At 43.7% G+C, this 21,938-nt stretch overlaps 1 protein-coding gene across 1 annotated transcript in view; it reads left to right on the plus strand.

Moving 5' to 3' along the window:
- Positions 1-21,938, plus strand: part of EPS15 (epidermal growth factor receptor pathway substrate 15) — a 207,165-nt gene that overhangs the window by 116,490 nt on the left and 68,737 nt on the right. Inside the window, exon 14 of the mRNA XM_082265510.1 lies at positions 3,096-3,168. Within this exon, the coding sequence (XP_082121636.1) occupies positions 3,096-3,168 (73 nt within the window). The remainder of the gene's footprint in view (positions 1-3,095; positions 3,169-21,938) is intronic.

Genomic DNA, 21,938 nt, shown 5'->3' on the forward strand with positions numbered 1-21,938 from the left:
CATGGGTCTGCCTGAGAGAGGGGACCACTCCATAAGGTCAAAGTGATCCGTGAGCCAGCTAGCCAGTAGTGGTGGCTTAGAAAGGGGGTGCCTGTGTCTAAGCCCTGAAGATAATTGAGAGAAAGGGGGCGCCGGTGCGGGCCCTGAAGTGTTCAGCAGTGCTGCAGTATATTCAAGTAGCTACCTCAGCAGGAGTGCTTAGGGGAGCTTGAAGAGGACTCTTTTAGTCAGAAAGCAGTCCCAAGTCATTTCAGCGTTTAACAGGCATCCAGCCAGCGTTAACCAGCGTCAAGTCAGCATTGATAGGCATTCGGCCAGTGTCAAGTCAGCGCCAATTAGCAGTATTCAAGTGTCTCCGCCAAACGAGCCTAGCTTAGTTCCAGGAGTATCCCACTCATCCCTTCTCCCTTCCAAGTTACCAAATAAATACAAAAAACCCAAAGATACTGGACTGGTCATTGTCTCTCAGTGCTCACACTTGGAGAAACATGCTTAAATATGCGGTTACTAGCGGTAACCCAGGGGGACCCATATCCAGCAAAACGGTTGGGAATTGTTGCATTTTTTTTTTTTCTCCTTTCATTTCATTTTTTAATTTGCTATTCATTTTTGTATGATTATTTATGACTGGAGTTTTGCTTTAAAGAGGCTAGGCGTGGGTCTTTGAACATTAATGAGATATTCACATAAATCATGTTCTTACAAAGGGAATGCTTAAAAGATCTACGTATTTCTCTGGACTTGCCTAGGGATTTACTTCCAGCCAAACAGCTAATGATTAGACTTAGATGACGTGTCCCCCTTGGCAGGATTTTGGCAAAATTTGTTAGGACTGTGTAGGCTTCTGCAGTTTTGTGATGTTCGCAGTGATGTCAGTGGGAGCTGACATAAATCCTCTCTGTACCACTGTAGCCAAGTTAAAATAAAATAAAAAAATTATTCTTGGTTTTAGGAAATTAGAAAACTGTTTAATTTAAAACCGCAGCATTAAAACCAGTTATTACATTTTTGGTCACTTTAGAAATCTCGCAAGGAATACTTTTTGTGTATTGCTTTACGAAGAAGGTTTTTTTTTTCTGCTTGAGGATGGAGTGGGGAAAGGTCAGAACCTGTCGGTTATCTGTGTTGCTGTTGGTGAGTTTTCCCCATTTCCTGTTTGATAAAACTGTGTCACCAGAACAGGAAATGAGGGGACATGTTTCTAATGGGGGCCATACATGTAACACACTGACTGAACCTTCACAGAATCTGATAATATGATCCAGTCCATGAATTATGGAAAAGACGCACACTGTGTCGGTGATAAATTTTATGTAAAACAGATTGATTTCATTGAAGGTATTATGATTGGTCCTTGTATGGTCAGCATAGCAGTAAAACCTGACAGGGATTCTAATTCTTCCCTGCTGTATCTAAAACTAGAAAGGAAATGTGGGTATAGATACACGTTATATATAAATAACTTGTGTTGATAAGTTAATGTGCAAACAATTAAGTGTCACAATTGAAAGTATGAATAAATGAATAAAAAAAGTTGCATAAATGTATGCAATATACAGGTGAGTATTCCAGTGTTAAACCATACAATAGTGAAATGATCAATAAATATGACAATAGTAAAAATAAATGGTTAATTAGAGTGCAATAGATTGAAAGTCCATCAAAATAGTGACAATGGTTAGTAGAGTCCAAATGATTTTATTATAAAAATCTTCCATTTCCTAAATCAAAGTGCAGGTGCTCTGTGCTCAATTTATCCAATATGGCTCGTGACTTTTGGTGGCATGGGTTCCTTTTTCCAGTGATATTATAAAGATGGATCTTTTACCTGAAGTAGTGAGTCTTATGTGCCATATAGCACTTAGACCAATCACGCTTGCAGGCCTTCCGGGCCAAGATGGATTCCCTTGTGCTGCTCCTGCAATGGGGTATTTGCACTATTGTCATATTTATTGATCATTTCACTATTGTATGGTTAAACACTGGAATACTCACCTGTATATTGCATACATTTATGTGACCTTTTTTATTCATTTATTCATACTTTAAATTGTGACACTTAATTGTTTGCACATTAACTTATCAACACAAGTTATTTATATATAAATAATTTATTTATTTGAATATTGCACATAGTACCAATAGCAAGCGCTGTAGATCGTCTTGCCTCACAAGACTATTTGTGACACATTAACCCTACCCCTATAGCTGCTGCTCACATCTTCATCTACGTTCGAATAAATTTATTCCATTAGGCGCGGGGGATACACCATAAGTGCTATCTTTTTCATAGATACACTTTAGTTGCAATAGCAAAGATATCATAAGTGTGTTGTTGCTGATGTCTAATTGGTCAATGCCTATGACTACTTTTACACAGTGTTATGGAATTGCCATATTCTATTAACAGTAAAATAATGTACTTGGCTTGTAGCTGCCATAATTGTGTACGTGTTCCTGTTTAGAATTGATAACTGCACATAGAATATTCATTGCTGGTCAGAAACAATTGTAGCGTGATTGAAAGCCAAATTCACACTGGGGAGGTTTTATCCAGTCACAACGGGGAAGTTCAGCGTCTATGGCGTGGAGTAATTCAAATGCTCCATTCAATACCTGCCAACACATTTTATTATTTTATTTTTTCATAATCCTGCAAATCAATGAGCATCACTGTGTTTCCGGTCTGATTTAAGCTCCCCCTGTCTGATGCTATGTGTTCTGAGCTGACAGCTAGGCTTGTGCAGAGTTAAGTGCACAGCTTGCTGTCCGCTGCCTCCCCTCCCACCTGACTCCTCAGCACTGTGCATTTGCCCATTCCTCCTTAGCAACAGTGAGATCATCACAGACTCTTTCATTGATTTCTCGCTCTCCTCCTCCAGCTTTTCCCATTTTACCCTGGCCGTTCTCCCACGATGAGGTGCTGGTTTTAGTGCTACCTAGGCCGGTGTCTCTCCCAGGCTTTCTAACGGCGTGTTAAAAAAAAAAAAAGAAGCAATGTATTTAAAGTGGGACTCCGGCCTGGGTGGCTGGATAAGCATGCCTGCTGTGACTGATGTCTTCAGATATTCCTGTATGGTTTGCTGGTCTTCTAGGGAGAAGACGAACGTGGAGCAAGAACTGAACGAGAAGGAGGAAACGGTGAAGAAGAGGACCAGCGAGATTCAGGTAAGGCCAAGTGTTGCTTCTATGTGACATTCGCAGCTGTCTGCTGCTGTTATTATTGGAATGTACACTGTAGGAATGTAGGGGAGGTATATGTCCAAAACATAGCAAGTATTTGGTTTTTGGTAAAGGCTAGTGAGTTGAATTGCCAGCTGATTATCTTTTGTCTCCCAAGCATATTCCAGTAAGATTTTAGTTTGATTTTTTAAGTCCTCTTAACTGGTCTACAGCAATTATGAGGAGGTCTCATGCTCCCTATTGTCATTTTAATTTCTTATAATATGTGGGTTAAGGCAGCAAGAAGAAAGAGGCATTCTGCTGCACCAGCAGTAGTAAGACCATCTCCATTGCAGCAGAAGACTTGAGACTGCTTCTTCCACAAAAGAAAAAGTAGCATTTGTTTGGCCACTGTGGACAACATGGGAATTCTCTCTGCCTTGGCTGCATGTTTGAGACCTCCCCTGCCTGTAAAAGAGAGAAGACTGAATCTCCTTGTTGCAGCAGGAGAAGCAAGACTTCCATTGATGCAACAGGAAAACTGATATTGAAAGGTAGTGAGAACCGAGGTAGAAGCTCCAGCAGGAAGACCGGGATGAGGGATAAAAGAACAAGATGAGTAATTCCATACTAAAAATCAGGAAAGGAGTTTTGTCTGGGCTGAGCTCCTAAAATATACAGTATGTTAACGCAATCCATAAAGTCATTGTTAAATTTGTATTAATATAACTGGTGATTCTGCCATGAAGATTCTTGTGCAGGCACTTCCTGTTCTAGGGTGACAGTGCTCTGTCCGTGTCTACCAGCTTTTCTCCTGCTTTGTCAACCTGTCTCTTCATCAACCAAAGGAAACTTCCATCTTCCAATGAACACTACAAGCGTCTGTGCTGGTGAATATTGTAAAGGAGCACCAGACCAAAAGATAGAAGAGTCCGATAAAATGTATTGGTTTGTACCAAAGAACATAGCTTTGTGTAGGGGCCAGAGAGACTCCCCTTTCACCAGGGCTTCAGTTATAATAGGAACCTTGAACTCAATATAGAGCTTTCCTGTGTTAACCTGTGCAGGGCAGCTAATTGCTGGATCAAGAGAGTTACTAACCAGCAGTATACATGTGAGCAATCAAGATAGCACTTATCTTGATTTCTCACACAGATATTGCTGGCCGGTAAGGCTGGGTAAACATGTAAAGTTTTTATTTTGTTCAACCGTTCAACCCAGTGGGCTCAACGAAAAAAAAAACGAGTTTGCCGTATTTACTAAGCGATGTTAGTGTAGCGATCTGGTTTGTCAGAACACGCCTTATTAGCGCTGGCAGCTATTGTCTGCTAGTGCTATTCGGATGCTGGTTTTCCAGCATGTCCCTTCAACAAAAGCTGGACGTTAGACCGCCTTCTGTCAGGACAGCTGTACACACTGACCGAATGTCGGACAGTTGCTGTTGAACCAGCCAATATTTGGTTCGTGTGTACTTTACTCTTCTGATCCAGAATTTAGCTTCCCTGCTCAGAAAGGACACAGGAAAGCTCTATTTTGAGTCCATTTAGGGTTCTTATTTTAACTAAGGCCCTGATGAACGGGGAGTGTCTCTGACCCCTGAAACACCACGGTGGAGTACAGTAAACCCCCCTCCATTGCGGGGGTTACGTTCCGGACCCAGCCGCGAAAAGTGAAAATCCGCAAAATAGAAAAACCCACTGTACGTGTAAAAGCATTTTAAGGTCTTTAAACACACTTTTAAAACAATAGAAATTCATTTAAACACATAAAAGATACTGAGAGACATAGCAAGAGCTATGGAAAACACAAAAATATTTCATTTTTAATGATTTATATAGTAAAATAACATTACAAAAAAAAACGCAATATACCGGGACCGCAAAAACTGAACCGCGATGGAGCGGGGGTTTACTGTATTTAAGTACAGACTAACAAATTATTTTGGACTCGCTTATCCTTTGGTTTGGTGCTCCTCCCATTTCTGCATGTTTTTTTTTTTTCTTGTAACCTTCTGGGGTACCCACTAGAGCAGGGATCCTCAAACTAAGGCCCTCCAGCTGTTGCGGAACTACACATCCCATGAGGCATTGTAAGACTCTGACATTCACAGACATGACTAGGCATGATGGGAATTGTAGTTCCTGAACAACTGGAGGGCCATAGTTTGAAGACCCCTGCACTAGAGGGTAGCCTTGTCTGTTTTCATCAGCCTAACCTGATCCAGTAAACTCATCAAATGTTTTTGCCATCTCACTACTTTAGATGAACTCACATCAAAGTCCCAGCATCTCTTGGATGATTTTTTGGAGCATATTGTAAAGGTCCACTGTTATAAACCATAGGGTATAAAAACAAATGTTGAGTGGCGCTATCATTAGTTCATAAGATCATTGTAATAATCATACAATTAAGTAAAAAATAAACATTATGTGATTCAAAACATGTGCAAGTAATAAAAAGATCCATAAACAATCTGTAAAGTCCAGGAAATAAAGTGCTTAAGTACAAACAAAGTTCATATAAACATTTAAGTGGTAGCAAAAGCCACTGCTCCAAAAGTGAATGAAGAAGGGTTCTTCACACCCAGACAGTGCGCACCCCACTCACTAGCCATTTACCAGCTATTAGGACACCATGAAGGAGGTCAGGCTGCGCCTTATTCCAATAAACCATTGGGATGGATGAATACCAGGAGCCAGGATTCCAAAATGGAGAAAACCAAGCAAACAGGATGATCGACAATCAACTGCTGGGACCAAAGGTGGAAGTATAACTGCACCTAAACCCAATATCCCTATGGGATGGATGGCAAGGGTAAGGGTTCCAAGATGGGTAGACCATGCAGTTAAAATGGTCCAGCAGTGCATTCAGTGAGAAGGGGAAACACAGGAGAAACTCAAGTTTTTAATAAAGGTTAAACTTGCTTCCAACAAGCAGGAGTAAACTCGAATAAAATACAAGAGTGTGTGTGTGTCTGTCTATATATATATATATATATATATATATATATATATATATATATACACATATATATATATATATATATATATATATATATATATATATATGTATATCTAAAAAAATTAAAGGAACACTTTTTAATCCGAGTATAACCTCAAGTCAATTCAACACCTGGGATATTGATCTGGTAAGTTAAGTAGCAGAGGGAGGGTTAATCAGTTTCAGCTGCTTTGGTGTTAATGAAATAGGTGCACTAGATGGATAACTATCTAGTTACCCCCTTCCCCAAAGCACCCACACCCCCCATATTGAGGGCATATGGCCTGGTATGGTCCAGGGTGGGTGGGGCCGCTCGCTCATCCCCTCCCCTTTCCTGGCCTGCCGGGCTGCATGCTCGGATAAGGGTCTGGTATGGACTTTGAGGGGGACCCCAGACCCATTTTTTTTCCTATTTTGGCCTGGAGTTCCCCCTCAAGATTATCAGAGCGCAAGTCGGATCAGCCTTTAGCAGCGTCAGATGTTTATACAGCTTGATGCTGCAGCTTCAGAATGCACTGGTCCTGGGTTTATTTTTTTTTTTTTTGTATTTTTTTTTTGCAGCTTAAAAATACCTATGCCACTTGGAGCTCCTAAAAGCCCTGTGTGTGCATGAGGCCATAGAATAACATGAAGGGGCGTTTTTAAGCTGCAAAACAAAAACTCTGACACTCCTAACAGCAGCTGCAAAAACGCCCTGTGTGCATGGGGCCTAAAAATGGCTGAAATTTTTTTTTTTTTTATTGTTCTTTAAGTCCCCATTCACACTAGTGCGACTTGTCAGGCGACTTGGTGGCCTGACAAGTCGCGGTGGGTCGCCTGCCATTGATTAGCACAGGACCCGTTCTAATAGGAGCGACACAAGTCGCTCCAACTTAGAAAAAGCGTCCTGTACTACTTTGGTGCGACCTGAAGGCGACTTGCATTGACTTCAATGATATGAAGTCCGTGCATGTCACAGGTCGCCCCGGCAAGTCGTATCGCCCCTGTGTGAATGGGCTCTTAAGGTTTTTAATGGTGGTTGTTTATACACAATGATTTAGCAAACTAAGGCACCTATTTACACCAGAGCATATAGCACTCTTTGCTGGACACCACAATGTCCAGCAGTTTCACACTGCTGCCTATACTTTACACTTCATTTAAAAATACTGGCTGCAGTGTGGAGTTTGTAGTGTCCCATGGATTTTTTTTCTACTTTACGCTGCAGAGAGAATTCTGTGATAAAAGGCAAGGCTGGTCACTTGACCTTGAGGACCTATTCACAGTATTGCATTGCAGAAACACATTTTAAATGGCACCGCACATTGCAGCACAGCTCAAAATGCGTTCCACTGGAGTGTGGTGCCAGAAATTGTGCTAATAATCTGCCTCCAATCAGCGCATGTTATTGCACTCGTTACCGCCCATGTACTATACACTGCAATAGTATGAATGGGCCTTTACAGGTCACATAACTATACTTCTTTTTTTTCCTTTCATGTCAATATCACTCTTTTGCTTTGGCATTTTAAAGCAAGTGGAGCACAATGCACATTTTTTTAAAGTACACTGCTGTTCCTTATAATTGTGCAGTATGTATTTTTTATTTTAATGCAGTGGTATTTCTGCCATAAGGCCATTCCATTGCTTTATACATAGAGGCATAAATGTCATTCAGTTAAGGTTTTTATCTAATTTAGTAAACAGTGCATAGAACAGTTCTGTACAAGAACCCACACCAGTCAATGGAAATCATGTTTTGCTAATCTTGTTACCAAACAATGCCCCAAGGGAAGGGATTCTGTTAATTTGCAAGGATCTCCTCTCGCTTTCTTTTGGTTATGGGACAGGAAGTGAAAGAAAATCTCTGCAATAAGACACGGATGGTGAAAAAAAAAAGTCTGACGGGTTATCACCCTCCTTTTGCTCTGTCAAAAATGAAAAAAAAAAAAAAAGTTTTGCCTATATTTCTACTTTTAACTTGTCCTTTTGGTCCTGAGTTTCTTATCCATTACAAACGGATAAGCATTTTCTCTGCAGTGGCTTGCTTAAGAAGTGGTTTGTAATCTCCATCTGCAGGTTATAGCCTCTTTTCTCATAGATTAACACTAAATGGTAATTTTGATGGTTTAGGCCATGAGAACGTTCAGTTGCCCCTAGCAATGATTCAGGTATGGATGACGGAACTATACATTTTTGGGTACAAGAATGTTGAATTGCTAACTGGCTCCCATGAGAAAGGACTTATTGTTCAAGGTGGATTGTGCAGTCTTTGCAACTAGATCCCAAACTAGGTCCTACAATTAATAAAGCCTAACCTCTTGTTTTTAAATTAAATACCCAGTAATAGAAATAGAAAAGGTTTTTGCTTTAATATTCACCTTCAGTCTTTTGCTTTCCATACAATTTCTTGCTGCCACTAGATATCATCAGCCTTAAGGGTTAATGACTTCCAGTGTCATTCAGCCCACATCTGCTGAGCTCAGGCAGCATTGCACCCATCTTCTGGGGCTTTGTTGTCAGACTGTACCCCAGAGTGTAACTGCACTTGCATGTCATTAGGTGTGTGTCATTCAGTGCAGCAGAAAAAAACTCCCTGCACTACTGGCGGAAAGGAAGAGGTAGGACCTGTGATGTCCTCAAACCAGCCAGAAGGCCTGTGGGGAAAGTTATATGGTGCATTTTATTTTTAAAAAATATATATTAAGATTTTGTAAAAGAAAAACAGACAGCAAAAAAAAGCAGTTGCAACTGCAATCAAAACTCAACAGTGCCTCCCAGGTCCCATTCACAAATTATATACATTAAATGGAATACATTTTTAGCATTGAAGTCTGATTTTGACATTTGGTAAAGGCATATCAACATACAGCAGATCACTCAGCCATGTGAAAAGATGGGTAATAGTGACATTATAGACTATCCTCCCGAGCCCGGAGGCGACAAGGTAAGGGGGCTGGACACCCATCTGTTCCATATTTTGTCAAAAAGAGGGCATTTTTGTAGTTTAAGGTGAGTTTAAATAGAGGTAGGCTATTGTTGACCAATTGAAGCCAGGTGGCTTTAGTAGGTCCTGAGGTTCTCTTCCAGCTCAGGAGGACAGCCTTTTTAGCAAAAAAGTACAGAATACGTAACAATCGTTTAGTGTATTTGGAGACCATTAGTTTGCCAAAGATACCCAGTAGACAATTTTTAGGATGTAAGATATTGGGGACACCAAGGACAGTAGATAAAAAGGAGTCGACTGCGGATCAGAATGAGAAGACCAGTGGGCAGGACTAGAAACAATGGACAAAAACCCGCCTCAGCTCTAAAACCTCTGAAGCACTAAAAGGTGGATCTTAATCCCATTTTACACATTCAATAGGGGGTGAGATGACTGTGATGGAATATTTTTATCTGTATAACTCTCTAGAGGCTATAACTGAGCTTTTATAAGTATCTGCAAATTCGGTCCAGTCATCCTCAGTGAGCTGAATGCCCAGAGCAGCCCATCGAGGTTGTGCCATTACAAACCTAGGATTAGAGTCAGCCATCAATGTGGAATAAAATTGAGGGATCAGTTTAGTGGTGTTTGAGTTCCTAAGTAACTTTTCAAAGGGGGCCATCCGTAGTGGGAGTGGGAGTAAACCAAATTGTACTTGTAGTGCATGTCGAAGTTGAAAATAAAATAAAGACGGGGATGAGGCCTAAATCTTCCTGTAATTCATTAAAGGACTTCAGACCTTGTGCCATGTCAAATTTTCAAAGATATTTTAACGCCCTTGACAATCCAGTATTGTAGATGAATGGTCTTTAAAAATTAGTTCAGCATGGGATTATGCCAGAGTGGATCATTGGGAGAGGAGAGCCACGTTTCCTTAGAAAAGCGGGTCACCACTATTTTAAAGAGGGATAACGTGGTTTGTAACATTGTTGTACCCGCACCACCCGGGGGTTGCCTACAGTAGATGATGATGTGTAAAGATTCGAGTGAGGAAGCTAAAGCAGCTTCTGTAGTATTACAAGCGTTGTGTGGAGAGGGATTCAGCCAGTCATGCACCACCACCAGTTGGGATGCTAGATAATAGGGATAAATATTTGGAAAGGCTAAGCCGGCTAGTTGAGAGGGCAGCTTTAGAACTTCCAGGCTATCTTGGAGGCCTGTCAATTCCAGAGGAAAGTTGTACAGAGGGAATCATTTAGCTTAAAGTCTTCGGGAATTTACAGGGGGCATTAGCTATTGCATATAAGAGCTTTGGGAGGAAAATCATTTTTAGTATATTGACTCTACCCATGAGATCTAGTGGGAGATTCATCCATTGATTTGTGCAGTGCTTAAGTTGTGTGATGAGAGGGCATAAATTGTTAGTCACATAAGCGTATAAAGGTAGTTGCACCATCACACCTAAGTAAAAAAATGTGTGGGCCGCTTGGAGTTGGGAGCCCAGATGAATCACTTGCTCTGCCCCTGGAAAGAGACTGGACTTGGGCCAATTGATCCGGAAGCCCGAGAATCCACCGAAAACCTCCATCTCCTGCAAAAGGGCACACAAGGATTCAGAGGGGTCAGCCAAGTATATGAGGGTATCGTCGGCATTCAGTGAAATTCGCTCCTCTATGGTACCAATAATGAGACCCCGTATACCAGATGCAGAGCAATGCAAAAAGGAGTGGAAATGGTGCATCCCTGTCTCGTTCTCCTGGAGATGGAGAATGCCGGGGAGACCGAGGCATTAATATGAACCATGGCCATGGGGTTAGTGTATTGGAGACGGATCCAGGCAGTCAGCCGAGGTCCGAATCCATAAAGTTGTAAGACCCTAAACGGGTAGGGCTATTCCACACTGTTGAATGTTTTACAAGTGTCTAAAGACACAATCACCCGGGTGAAGGAGTCAGTGTGGGGATATTGTATGTTCTGAAAGAGTGTTCATTCATGTAGCGTGGCCAGGGATAAAACCTCCCTGGTCATTCTGTACCAGGGAAGGAATTCTATTTAATCGGTTAGCAACCACCTTCGCCAATATATTCACCTCCACATTAATTAAAGTGATGGGTCTGTAAGAGTCACAGTCCAAAGGGTCCTTATGTGGTTTAAGAATTAGGACAATTACAGCCTCTCGCATGGAGGGGGGGGGGGGGGCACTCCTGCCTCTAAAGCTGCCTCGAAGGTGCTGAAGAGGTATGGACTCAGTGTGTGTTTAAATGTACTGTAACATTTAGTAGGAAAGCCACCAGGGGTTTTATGTGGTGGCAGTTGCCCGAGGGTGAACTGTATCTCCCCCCTGGTGAGAGGCGCATCCAGCTCCCTACTACATTTCTCATCAATGAAGGAAGGGAGATATCAGCTAAATATGCAGTTAATGAATGGTCGTCATATTGAACAGCTGTCGAGTATAGAAGCATGTGAAGGCATCCAGAATGGCTTGAGGAGTGTTAACAATGTAGTCTGCAGATGCACAAATTCTTGGGATTGAGGTAGGAGAGAAATCCGGACGTGCCAGATAAGCAATCGTCCCGCCTTATTACCATGCTCAAATAATTTTTGAGAGAAAACTAAAGGAAAAACAGGCGCCACTCTAAGTGCAGTAGGAAGGCTTTGATATAAAATGGCAATTAAACACCAATGTACTCACAAACGAGTATGTACAAGGAGCATCATATAATTAGTGTCAATGGTCCATCTGTGGGAGCAGTGATTCAGGATGGCTCCGGCGGTCTCAGACGCTCGGTAACAGCTGATGGATGTCGGCGCTTCCTAGTAGCTGGAACGCAGGGGCACTCTGCGTTCCAAAAAAAAAAAAAAGGGAGAGTGCCCCTTCGTTCCAGCTACCAGGAAGCGCCGACATCCATCGGCTGTTACCAAGCGTCTGAGACCGCTGGAGCCATCCTGAATCACTGCTCCCACGGACAGACCATTGACACTACTATATGATGCTCCTTGGTGGATTTTTTTATTCTGCATTGGGGGGACTTCAGCGACATAAATTTCAACTTTAAATCAAACCTTTCAGGGACTACAGTGGTGAATTGTTTCCACTATATTTTGCACTTCTGCTCAGCTGCCATAGCCATTACAATGTCAGTATTCCTATTCAAAATAATAAATTGCTGAAGAATCCTTAGTCTCATCTCCATTTTTATTAATGTGCTCTGTTTCCCAAGGCTAGCTGTGAGGTTGAACAGGACACCCCTCCCCTCTCCACGGCTGTTCAACATTACAGCTATCAAAGATGAAATGTTCCAGGGAAATGCCATCTGTCAAGGTAGTCATCATCTTGATAGCTATGCTGTCGGTCGTCTGTGGAGGGAGGAGGGGTGCTTTGTCCAAACTCACAGCTAACCTTGCAGAGCACATATGAAGATGGGGCAAAGTACTACATGTACTCTTATCCCCTGGAGACTAAGAGCACATTAATAAAAATGGAAGTGAGACTTTCTATAACCACTAAAGGAAGTATGTGTCCATTGAATCTTACCAGTAAGACCTGTAAAAGTCACAGATGTAACTTAATTTTAGCATAGCATTGATTCTTACCTCAGTAAGAATCCTAATGTGTAGTTCACCCTTAGCCTCAAGTGTCATTGCTAATGAATCTCATATTATTTTTGGAAAGTGTTATGTAGAGTTAGCATGTCCTTTCTGAGTGCTCTGCTAGTTGCTCCATCTCCCCTAGTAAACTGCATCTTAGGATACATACAGCAGATGGACCAGGCTTAGGCATGACTTTTACAATGACTGACAAGCACACATTAATGAGCCCCGATATCAAGGGTGACAGTGCAGCCATTTAGTTGGGGGTGAAGCTGCATCATCACCTTGTATAAGGAAATAGAGCTGCAAGCAATCAAATACTGGGTACAGAACAGACTACTTGCCACATTTATACAAACAATAACAATAAGCTTTGTTTAAAAAGTGTTTATTGCATTTTTTTTTTTTTTTTTTCATTTTTGGGGAGGCTGCTGCATAGAATGCATGAAGGTAAAAAACCTTGAGCCTTTACAACCACTTTAACAGACCAAAAGTAAGAAAATAAACGTTAATTTCTCTTTTATTCATTGACGGACACCTGATCTTCATAACCATTGGGTTATACTGCCCCCTACAGGAGTAGGACATTGGGCAGAAAAAGAATCTGGCTACGCCTATGGGCAGTCCCAGGGGGGTAAACTCTCTCTCTCTCTGCTATAGGTACTCAGCTTTTTTGCCTAGTCAGGAGTAATGACCTAGTTCCTTGCTGGGATCTCTGGTCCTGGCAAATTTTTTCCTTTTTAAGATGGTTTTTCTCCTGTTTCTTTTCCTGTGAGATCTACAATCAACTGCTGGACTGGGCGATGGGCTGGATAATCTAGATCCAGTGGTCACCCCAGTCTGGCCAGCTCCACACTAGGTCGGCCACGACATAGCCCCACCGGACGGGGGCTGGCCTGCAAGATAAACGCCTTGCGGGGTTGCATACGACCTAGTCTCGGCCTGAGTCACAGCGTTCCTCCTGGCAGACAGCCCCCCCATTGCGATGGCGAGGGCTTCTGTCTGGAGAGGTGCCCGCCTAGTTCCTAGTATGGCGAGTAGCTGTCCCCCCTCTCCCTTGGGTGGAAGTGGGCCATTCCTTGGGATGGTCTAACCCCCTCCTTCCCATCAGGCACCGCCTTTCTTCTGTCCCCCATCCTACCCCCCCCCCCTACACTTATGCTTGGGCTGTGTGGGTGGTCTGATCCATTTCCTGGGGTGGGGACAGGTGCGCCGCCGGCGACTGGACGATCGGCTGTGCGAGAGGGGGGGTTGTACCTGGTGGGGGGGGCTCCTGCCAGGGCCCCCCATCCTGCTTGGGCCTGTCCTCGAGGCCTAGGGATCCCCCCGGGTCCCTGGGGACCTTGTGGTGTCGCCATTTTGCTCTATCCTGTGTGTTTCTACACAGTGGCCATGTTTGTCTAGTCCAGCGGCCATTTTGCGGTGGTTTCCTATTGAAAATGGCAGCAGCCATGACAGTGAAGCCCTGTGGGTGGCGATTTCGGTGGTAGGAGCCCCTCTCCATCCCCTGGCTACTTGGACGACGACCTTCTACGAGCAGTCCCCTACTGCTTTGGTTGAAACCTGAAAGTCACCATATGAACCCTGAGGAGTTTGCCTGGATTCTGAATTTTCACAAGTCTGCTCTGGTTCCGCCCACAAAGCTGGACTATCTAGGTCTGACTCTGGACTCGGCCTTAGCCAGAGTGCTCCTTCCTCTGGTCGAACTCCAGAATTTGCAGGCTGCAATTAATTTCCTGCTGTCCAGCAGATGGTCATCCCTCTGGATTTGCATGCAGGTGCTGGGCCTGATGGTTTCTACCTTCAAGGCGGCTCGGTTTATACAGTTCCATACAAGGTCCTGACTCTGCAGACTCTCTGCTCAGGGGATCTGAACACTGGAAGAGTCCAGACTACTGATCAATGTCTTGGAACTCAGAGCGATCAGGTGGAGGTGGATCTTTTGATGTCTTGGCTCAACAGAAAGGTGATGAGGTTTGTGGCTCAGTCATGGGATCCTCTAGCGGACACCACAGACGCGCTGGTGGCTTCATGGGGGTCAGTATTGTCTTATTTATGACTTCCCTCCTCTCCTGTCTGCCAAGACTTCTACGCAGGATTGAGGCAGAAGAGATTCCGGTCACCTTAGTGACTTCGGACTGGCCTCGCTGGACTTGGTACTTCAATCTGGTGCAGCTGGTCACTGACCTTCCTTGGAAGCTTCCTCTCAGGGAGGATATACTGTCTCAAGGACCAATCTTCCATCCTGCTTTACAGTCACTTGCTTTGACGGCTTGGCTGTTGCACGCCAGGTGCTGATGGATATTGGTTTATCTGAGTCGGTGATTCCAAAGCTGTTAAAAGCTAGTAAATCTACTTCTAGGAAGATCTATAATTGTACGTGAAAGACGTACATTGCGTGGTGTGAGTCTCTTGAGGTTCATCCTCGCTTCTTCTCGGTTGCTCGGATCTTGACCTGCCTTCAATGGGGGGTTGAACAGAAATTGGCCTTGAGTACCATCAAGGGCCAGGTGTCAGCTTTGGCGGTCTTCTTCCAACAAACCTTCCTTTCTTCAGGGTGTCCGACATTTGGTTCTCCCAGTGCGATCTCTGTTGCCGCCTTGGGACCTCAATTTGTTGCTTTCGGTCCTCCAGAAGCCTCTCTTTGAGAATCTTCAAGAGATTCCCTTGCTTACCCTGTCTCAGAAGGTGGCTTTTTTGGTGGCTATTACCTCTGCATGCAGGGTGTCAGAACTGGTGGCGTTATCCTGTTGTTCACCTTACTTGGTGGTTCACAGAGATAAGATGGTTCTTCGCCCCTGTCCGTCGTTCCTTCCAAAGGTTGTCTCTGATTTTCATTTGAATGAAGACATTGTGTTTCCTTCCCTGTGTCCCAAGCCTAAACATCTGAAGGAAATGACCTTGAATGCCTTGGATGTGGTCCGGGCAATTGGGGTGTACCTGGCAGCTACGGAGTCTTTTAGGTAGTCAGACTCACTATTTGTGCTTGCGGATGGGCTTCGGAAAGGGTTGTCTGCTTCCTCTGCAACCATTTCCAGATGGCCTTCCATCATTAGGCTTCAGTGAAGCAGGTTTGCAAGGCGTGCACCGATGGCCTGGTCGTCGGTGCACACTTTTCACAAAGTTCTATAAAGTGGATGTGTTGGCATCTGCGGATGCTTCTTTTGGCCGCAAGGTTTTGTAGGCTGCTGTTTAGAGGACTCTTTGAGGGTGTATTGTTTTTTTTTTTCAGGTGAGCTCCAGTTGTTTATATTTCCTGTTGCCTGGTTGGCTACTGTTTAGCCTTGGGAATTTTTTTGCTGTTCCCATCCCTCATGTTTAACACTGCCATGGGACGTCCTAATGGTTATGAAGATCAGGAGCTCTGTCTGTCAATGAACAAAAGAGAAAATGTGATTTTTGACTTACCATTAAATCCATTTCTCTGATGTTCATTGACAGACACAGTACCCACCCCTCTGTGGAGTTGTAATTCTTCTGACACTGCTTGTAACAAAACTGAGTACCTATAGCAGAGAGAGGGAGTTATATCCCCTTGGACTTCCAATAGGCGTAGCCAGATTCTTTTTCTGCCTCATGTCTTACTCTTATAGGGGGCAGTATAACCCAATGGTTATGAAGATCAGGAGCTGTGTCCGTCAATGAACATCAGAAAAATTGATTTTACGGTAAGTCAAAAATCGCATTTTTTGAGGTTTACGTAAATCTTAAAGCAGCATTAACCCCTAAAACCAAAAATGTATTATATTGCAGCTTATCAATCATTAGATGTGGTGGCTGCATTTTTTTCTTTTTGTTTTCTTCCCCACTGTTTTCATCTGGTTATCTGATTGGGAACCCACCATCGGTATTAGTGAGACACAACTTTGAAGGAATGAACACAGGATGCACAGCAGTCAGTATGGTGTGGGGTAAGGGACTGTTAAATGTATTAGCAGATTTAGATACACTAACATGTTGAAGCCAAACTCCAGCTCACACTTTATTAGCAGTTACAGCTAACCGTTGTTTTCCTTTTGGGATAAAGGTTTTGCAGGAATAAATGAGTGGATCATTTTAATCACCCCGGCCAGTGTTAAATATTTTCTCTTATCTATGTAAACTGATATATTCTGCTGGAGAGCTTGCGCTTTTAAAAACAACAGATTTGCTGGCTCGATCACCAGATGAAAAAAGAAAGAAAGAAAGATCCTTAAAAAGAGAACTAATTTAGCCAATCGCATCTAAGGCCCCTTTCACACGGGATTGATCGATTCCGCCTGTCAGTTTTTTTAGGCGGACACGATCGGACTATACATTGCCCTCTATGGAGCGACGGATATGTAAACGGACGTGTCTGTTTACACCCGCAGATATCTGACCCTATCCGCTAAAAATGGACAGAAGGGGGATCTAATCGAATAACAGTCAGATGGAAGCGAAGAGGCGGTCCGTTTACATCCAACCGCCCATAGAGGAAAGGGGACGGGCTTTGTGTGCTCTGCATCAGCGAAGCGGGCACAGACCTGTATGCCGCCTGCTTAGCGGGGATCAGAGTAGAGATCCCCCCACTGAGCAGGCGTGTAAAAGAGCCCTAAGAATTGGTAAGCTGCAAAATTAATGTTAGCTTTTGGGTTTATTACTGCTTTAAATACTTTTAACTGGTTCTGGACCGCCCACCGTCAATTTACTGCGGCAGGGCAGCCCTCCTGCGCAAAACAACATAGGTCTATGTCGGTCGCGCATCTGCAGCTAGGGGGTGGCAGCGGGGACTCCGATGCACGGGGCAGGTGGCTCCGATTGACACCTGCGATCGTTCCCCGCTGGGAGAGAACGGTCAGCTGTTGTAAACACAGCCGACCGTTGTTCTCTCTGGAATGATCACAGAGCCCCTGTGATCCTTCTATGTAGGATCACAGGTCTTTATGGTCATTCCATACGCCCTGCCCCCATACAGTTAGAAACACGCCCCTAAGTACACATTTAACCCACTGTGTTAACCCCTTCCCTGCCAGTGTCGTTATTACAGTAACGGTGCATATTTTTAGAACTGATTACTGTAGTAATGTCACTGGTCCCCCCAAAAGTGTCAAAAATGTCAGTTAGGGGTCCGATCTGTCCGCAGCAATGTCGCAGCCCTGCTAAAAATCGCTGATCGCCGCCATTGCTAGTAAAAATTACATAAATATTTCCCGTAGTTTGTAGACGCGATAACTTTTGCGCAAACCAATCAAACTACGCTTATTGCTTTTTTTTTTTTTACCAAAAATATGTAGCCAAAAACAAATTGGCCTAAAATGTTAAAAATATATATAAAATATATATATATATTTTTTTGGAATGTCATATAGCATGTGAAAATGTTTTTTTTTTTTTTTTTTCAGAATTGTTGCTATATTTTTGTTTAGAACGCAAAAAATAAAAATTGCAGAGGTGATTAAATACCACAAAAAGAAAGCTCTATTTGTGGGAAATAAAGCACATCAATTTTATTTAGGTACAGTGTCGCACGACCGCGCAATTGTCCGTTAAAGTAACGCAGTGCCAAATTGCAAAAAATGGCCTGGTCATTAACTACCTCAATACTGGGCACTTAAACCCCCTTCCTTCCCAGACCAATTTTCAGCTTTTAGTGCTGTTGCATTTTGAATGACAATTGCGCGGTCATGCAACACTGTACCTAAACCAAATTTATGCCATTTTTTCCCCACAAATAGAGCTTTCTTTTGGTGGTATTTGATCACCGCCAGGTTTTTTCTTTTTTGGTGCACAAATAAAAAAAGACCGAAAAGTTTGAAAAAAAAATAAAAAATTTTTTGTTTAGGTTATAAAATTTTGTAAATAGATACGTTTTTTCCTGCACTGATGACGCCGCACTGACAAGCACTGATGAGGAGACACTGATGGGGTGGCACTGATGGGGTGGCACTGATATGCAGCACTGATGGGCACTGATAGGTAGCACTGATATGCAGCACTGATGGGCACTGATAGATAGCACTGATATGCAGCATTGGTGGGCACTGATAGGCAGCGCTGATGGGCACTGATAGGCAGCACTGATGGGCGGCACTGATCGGCACTGATGGGGTGCACTGGTGGGCAATAATGGGCACTGGTGGGCGGCACTGATAGATGGCAATAACGGGCACTGGTGGGCAGCACTGATAGATGGCATTGGTCGGCAGCACTGATAGGGGGGCACCACTGGCAGGCTCTCTGAGCCCTGTTTGCCATCCCTGGTGGCCATGGTGGGCATCCCTGGTGGTCATGGGTGGGCATCCCTGGTGGCTCTAGTGGCATCCCCTCCCCCCAGGGCTGCACTGGTAATCAATCATCTGATTACCAGCACAGACCCCCCCCTGTGATCAGTGAGTAATTAGAAATACTCACTGATCACCCCGGCTGCAGAATCGATCCTCTGATCTTCTCCTCACTGACAGGATCTGTCAGGAGGAGAAGAGATCGAAGCCGTTACAACGGCTGTATTGACATTACATGACGGCTGTGATTGGTCACAGCCGTCATGTGATCAGGAGGGCCAATCACAGGGCCCTCCTGCCGAGTCTTGTTGCTCTGTGTCCTAGGGACACAGGCACATCGAGATCGCGCCGCTGCGCGTGCCCGCGGCGGCGTGATCTCTCTCCTTCTGAAGGACGTTCCGGAACGTCCATTCAGAAGGACGAGACTCCCACCCGGCCGTATATCTACAATGGCCCGGGTGGGAGGTGGTTAAGGGGGAAAATCTTCCGGTCCAGAAGTGGTAACCCACCTAGATTATCCTGAAATATAATTTTTTTGGTAGAAATGGTCTTTATTTTTTCTTTCCTTATTTTTCCATGCAGTTTCCTTATCCTGTTTTTTTTATTCTTTTAAAAAACAGACAGTTGGGGCCTCACAGAAATGAAATGTAGTTGATGTGAGGCCTGTCTAAAATCTGGTTCACTGCTTGTCAAAAAGAAATACATTGAATAATTTTTATAAATATAATTAAATTTTCCACATGACTGTTGATGTTTATGGCCTCCTTTCTCCACATTCTTAAATGTCATTTCTTTCTGTCATGATTCAGTGAATTGCTCAGCACTCGTGCAGTCCGTGTTGTTCCTTTTTTACCGTTAATTTTGTTTTGCCTCTTATGTGCTGCTGGTTCCTTAACCTTCATCTGACCTATATCTGTCATGCTGCTCTGCTTCCATCACTGCTCAAGCCGCCCGCTTTTGCTCAGTTTGGGAAGAATGGCCAATCCTTCATACCTTCATCTCACCACATTAAAGCTCCAGCATTCATACTTCATATGTCTCTGACCCCTGTTCATCTCTCTGTACATCTTAGAATTATATGCAGATGTAAAATAAATAATCCTCCCACCTACAGCATGTTATTGTCCTAGATATTTTCTGTAGTCACTAAGCTTGTGGCTGTGACATATGAATATTCATTATGTTAAAATATATGCTGCAGTGCTAAATTACATAGATGCCTGTATGCATCGAGCTGCCTCGGCTGTGTCATGCTTAATACTGGAATGTCAGTATGGGAAACTGCTGTGCTATGAAAGAAAATGTTTCCCCGGGGCTCATTGCTGCCTGCACATACTCTTACAACAGTTGCCATCTGTTTCAGTACATAGGGGTGCTTGGACTACCTGACTGGGCAAATAGCCATTGTTTTATCTGTCAGAACTGAGCAAAGTACCACCTTTGAAATATGAAATGCATGTTTCTCCTTGGATTATCTTGCAGATTTTTCCCTTTTTCTTATAGTTAACATAAATAAGAGAACTGACTCAGTACTTTGGGTAACACTGCTCTATTAGAACTAGTGATCGACCGATATCAGTTTTTCGTTGGCAATATCGATATTTTGGCCAATGCATATCGGTAACGGCTGATATTTTCGTACAAAAAAAAAAATATATATATATATTTTTTTGACAGCTACTCTTGTGGAGGTATCTTGGGGTCTAAAAGACGCCAACCCCCTCCTCTGCACTTAAAGTGGTTGTAAACCCAAAAAGTAAAAAAAAAAAAAAAAACCTGCAAGACAAAGGCATAATGAGCTAGTATGCATCGCATACTAGCTCATTATGTATTACTTACCTTAGAACGAAGCCCCGACACGGACCCCCGGACATTGCTGCGGGTGCCGCCACGATCCCTCGCCGTCTCTTCCGGATTCGGCGGCTCCGGCGCTGTGATTGGCCGGAGCCGCGATGACGTCACTCCCGCACATGCGTGCGGGAGTGACTTTCCGGCGAGCTCCCGGCAAGCAAAACTGAAGGTCCCCCCGGACCTTCAGAGCGCATACGCCGCTCGCTTGAACAGCTGCATGCACTGCAAATATCTCCTAAACCGGCATGGTTTAGGAGATATTAATTATACCTACAGGTAAGCCTTATTATAGGCTTACCTGTAGGTAAAAGTGTAAAAAAAACACGATACTACCGCTTTAAAAGCATTCAAAATTTCAAGTTTGGCTGTTTTTGAATGCTGTCATTTTTTTAAATCTGCCACCAGACAGTACCTGGAAGTGATGTCACTCATGATATCACTTCCGGGTTTTTGCACGGAGACCCGATCAGAGCAGAATGCGGCTTTGATCGGGCCTTCGGCGGCTGTGCAGCCTGGTTCCCCCGGGTCTCCTGGTGGGATGGGAGACCCGGGCGAGCCGCGAAAGGTGGCAGAAGGCATCGGTTGTCATTACAAGACAGCAGACCGTCGCCTATGGACGCCGGTACCGGGTTGATGCCTCTAGCTCCAGGCATCACTCGGGTACAAGCATTTTCCCGAAATATCGGTCACCTTGGTGGCCAATTCCGATATATCAGGGATAATGCATATCGGCCCTAATATATCGGCTTTGCCGATAATCGGTCGATCTCTAATTAGAACTTTGTTTTTTTCTTATAAAATTGACTAACAAATTTTGCTTGATGCTAAACTCGTTTGGTGTAGGTCAGGAGTCTCCAAACCTTTTATACAAAGGGCCAGTTTACTGTCCTTTAAGCTTTAGGGGGGCAGGACTGTGACCAGTGTGAGTATAAAATGTCCTAGGGTCAGTGGGAGTAAACCCGGCCCATTATTGGTTTTAGCAGGAGGAATAGTGCCCAATGGTTGCTATCAATTAGAGGAGTAGTGCCCTATTATTGGTCTTAGCAGAAGGAATAGTGCCCCATCGATGGTGTTTGTGGCCCAATTAATGGTATTAGTGAGAGAAATGGTGCCTCATCATTGGTATTAATCAAAGGAATAGTGTCCCAAGGGCTGTACACAGTGTCACATCTGGCCCCAGGCTGCAG

Source organism: Pelophylax lessonae (assembly GCF_965119305.1).
Source record: "Pelophylax lessonae genome assembly, chromosome: 8".
Lineage (NCBI taxonomy): Eukaryota > Metazoa > Chordata > Amphibia > Anura > Ranidae > Pelophylax > Pelophylax lessonae.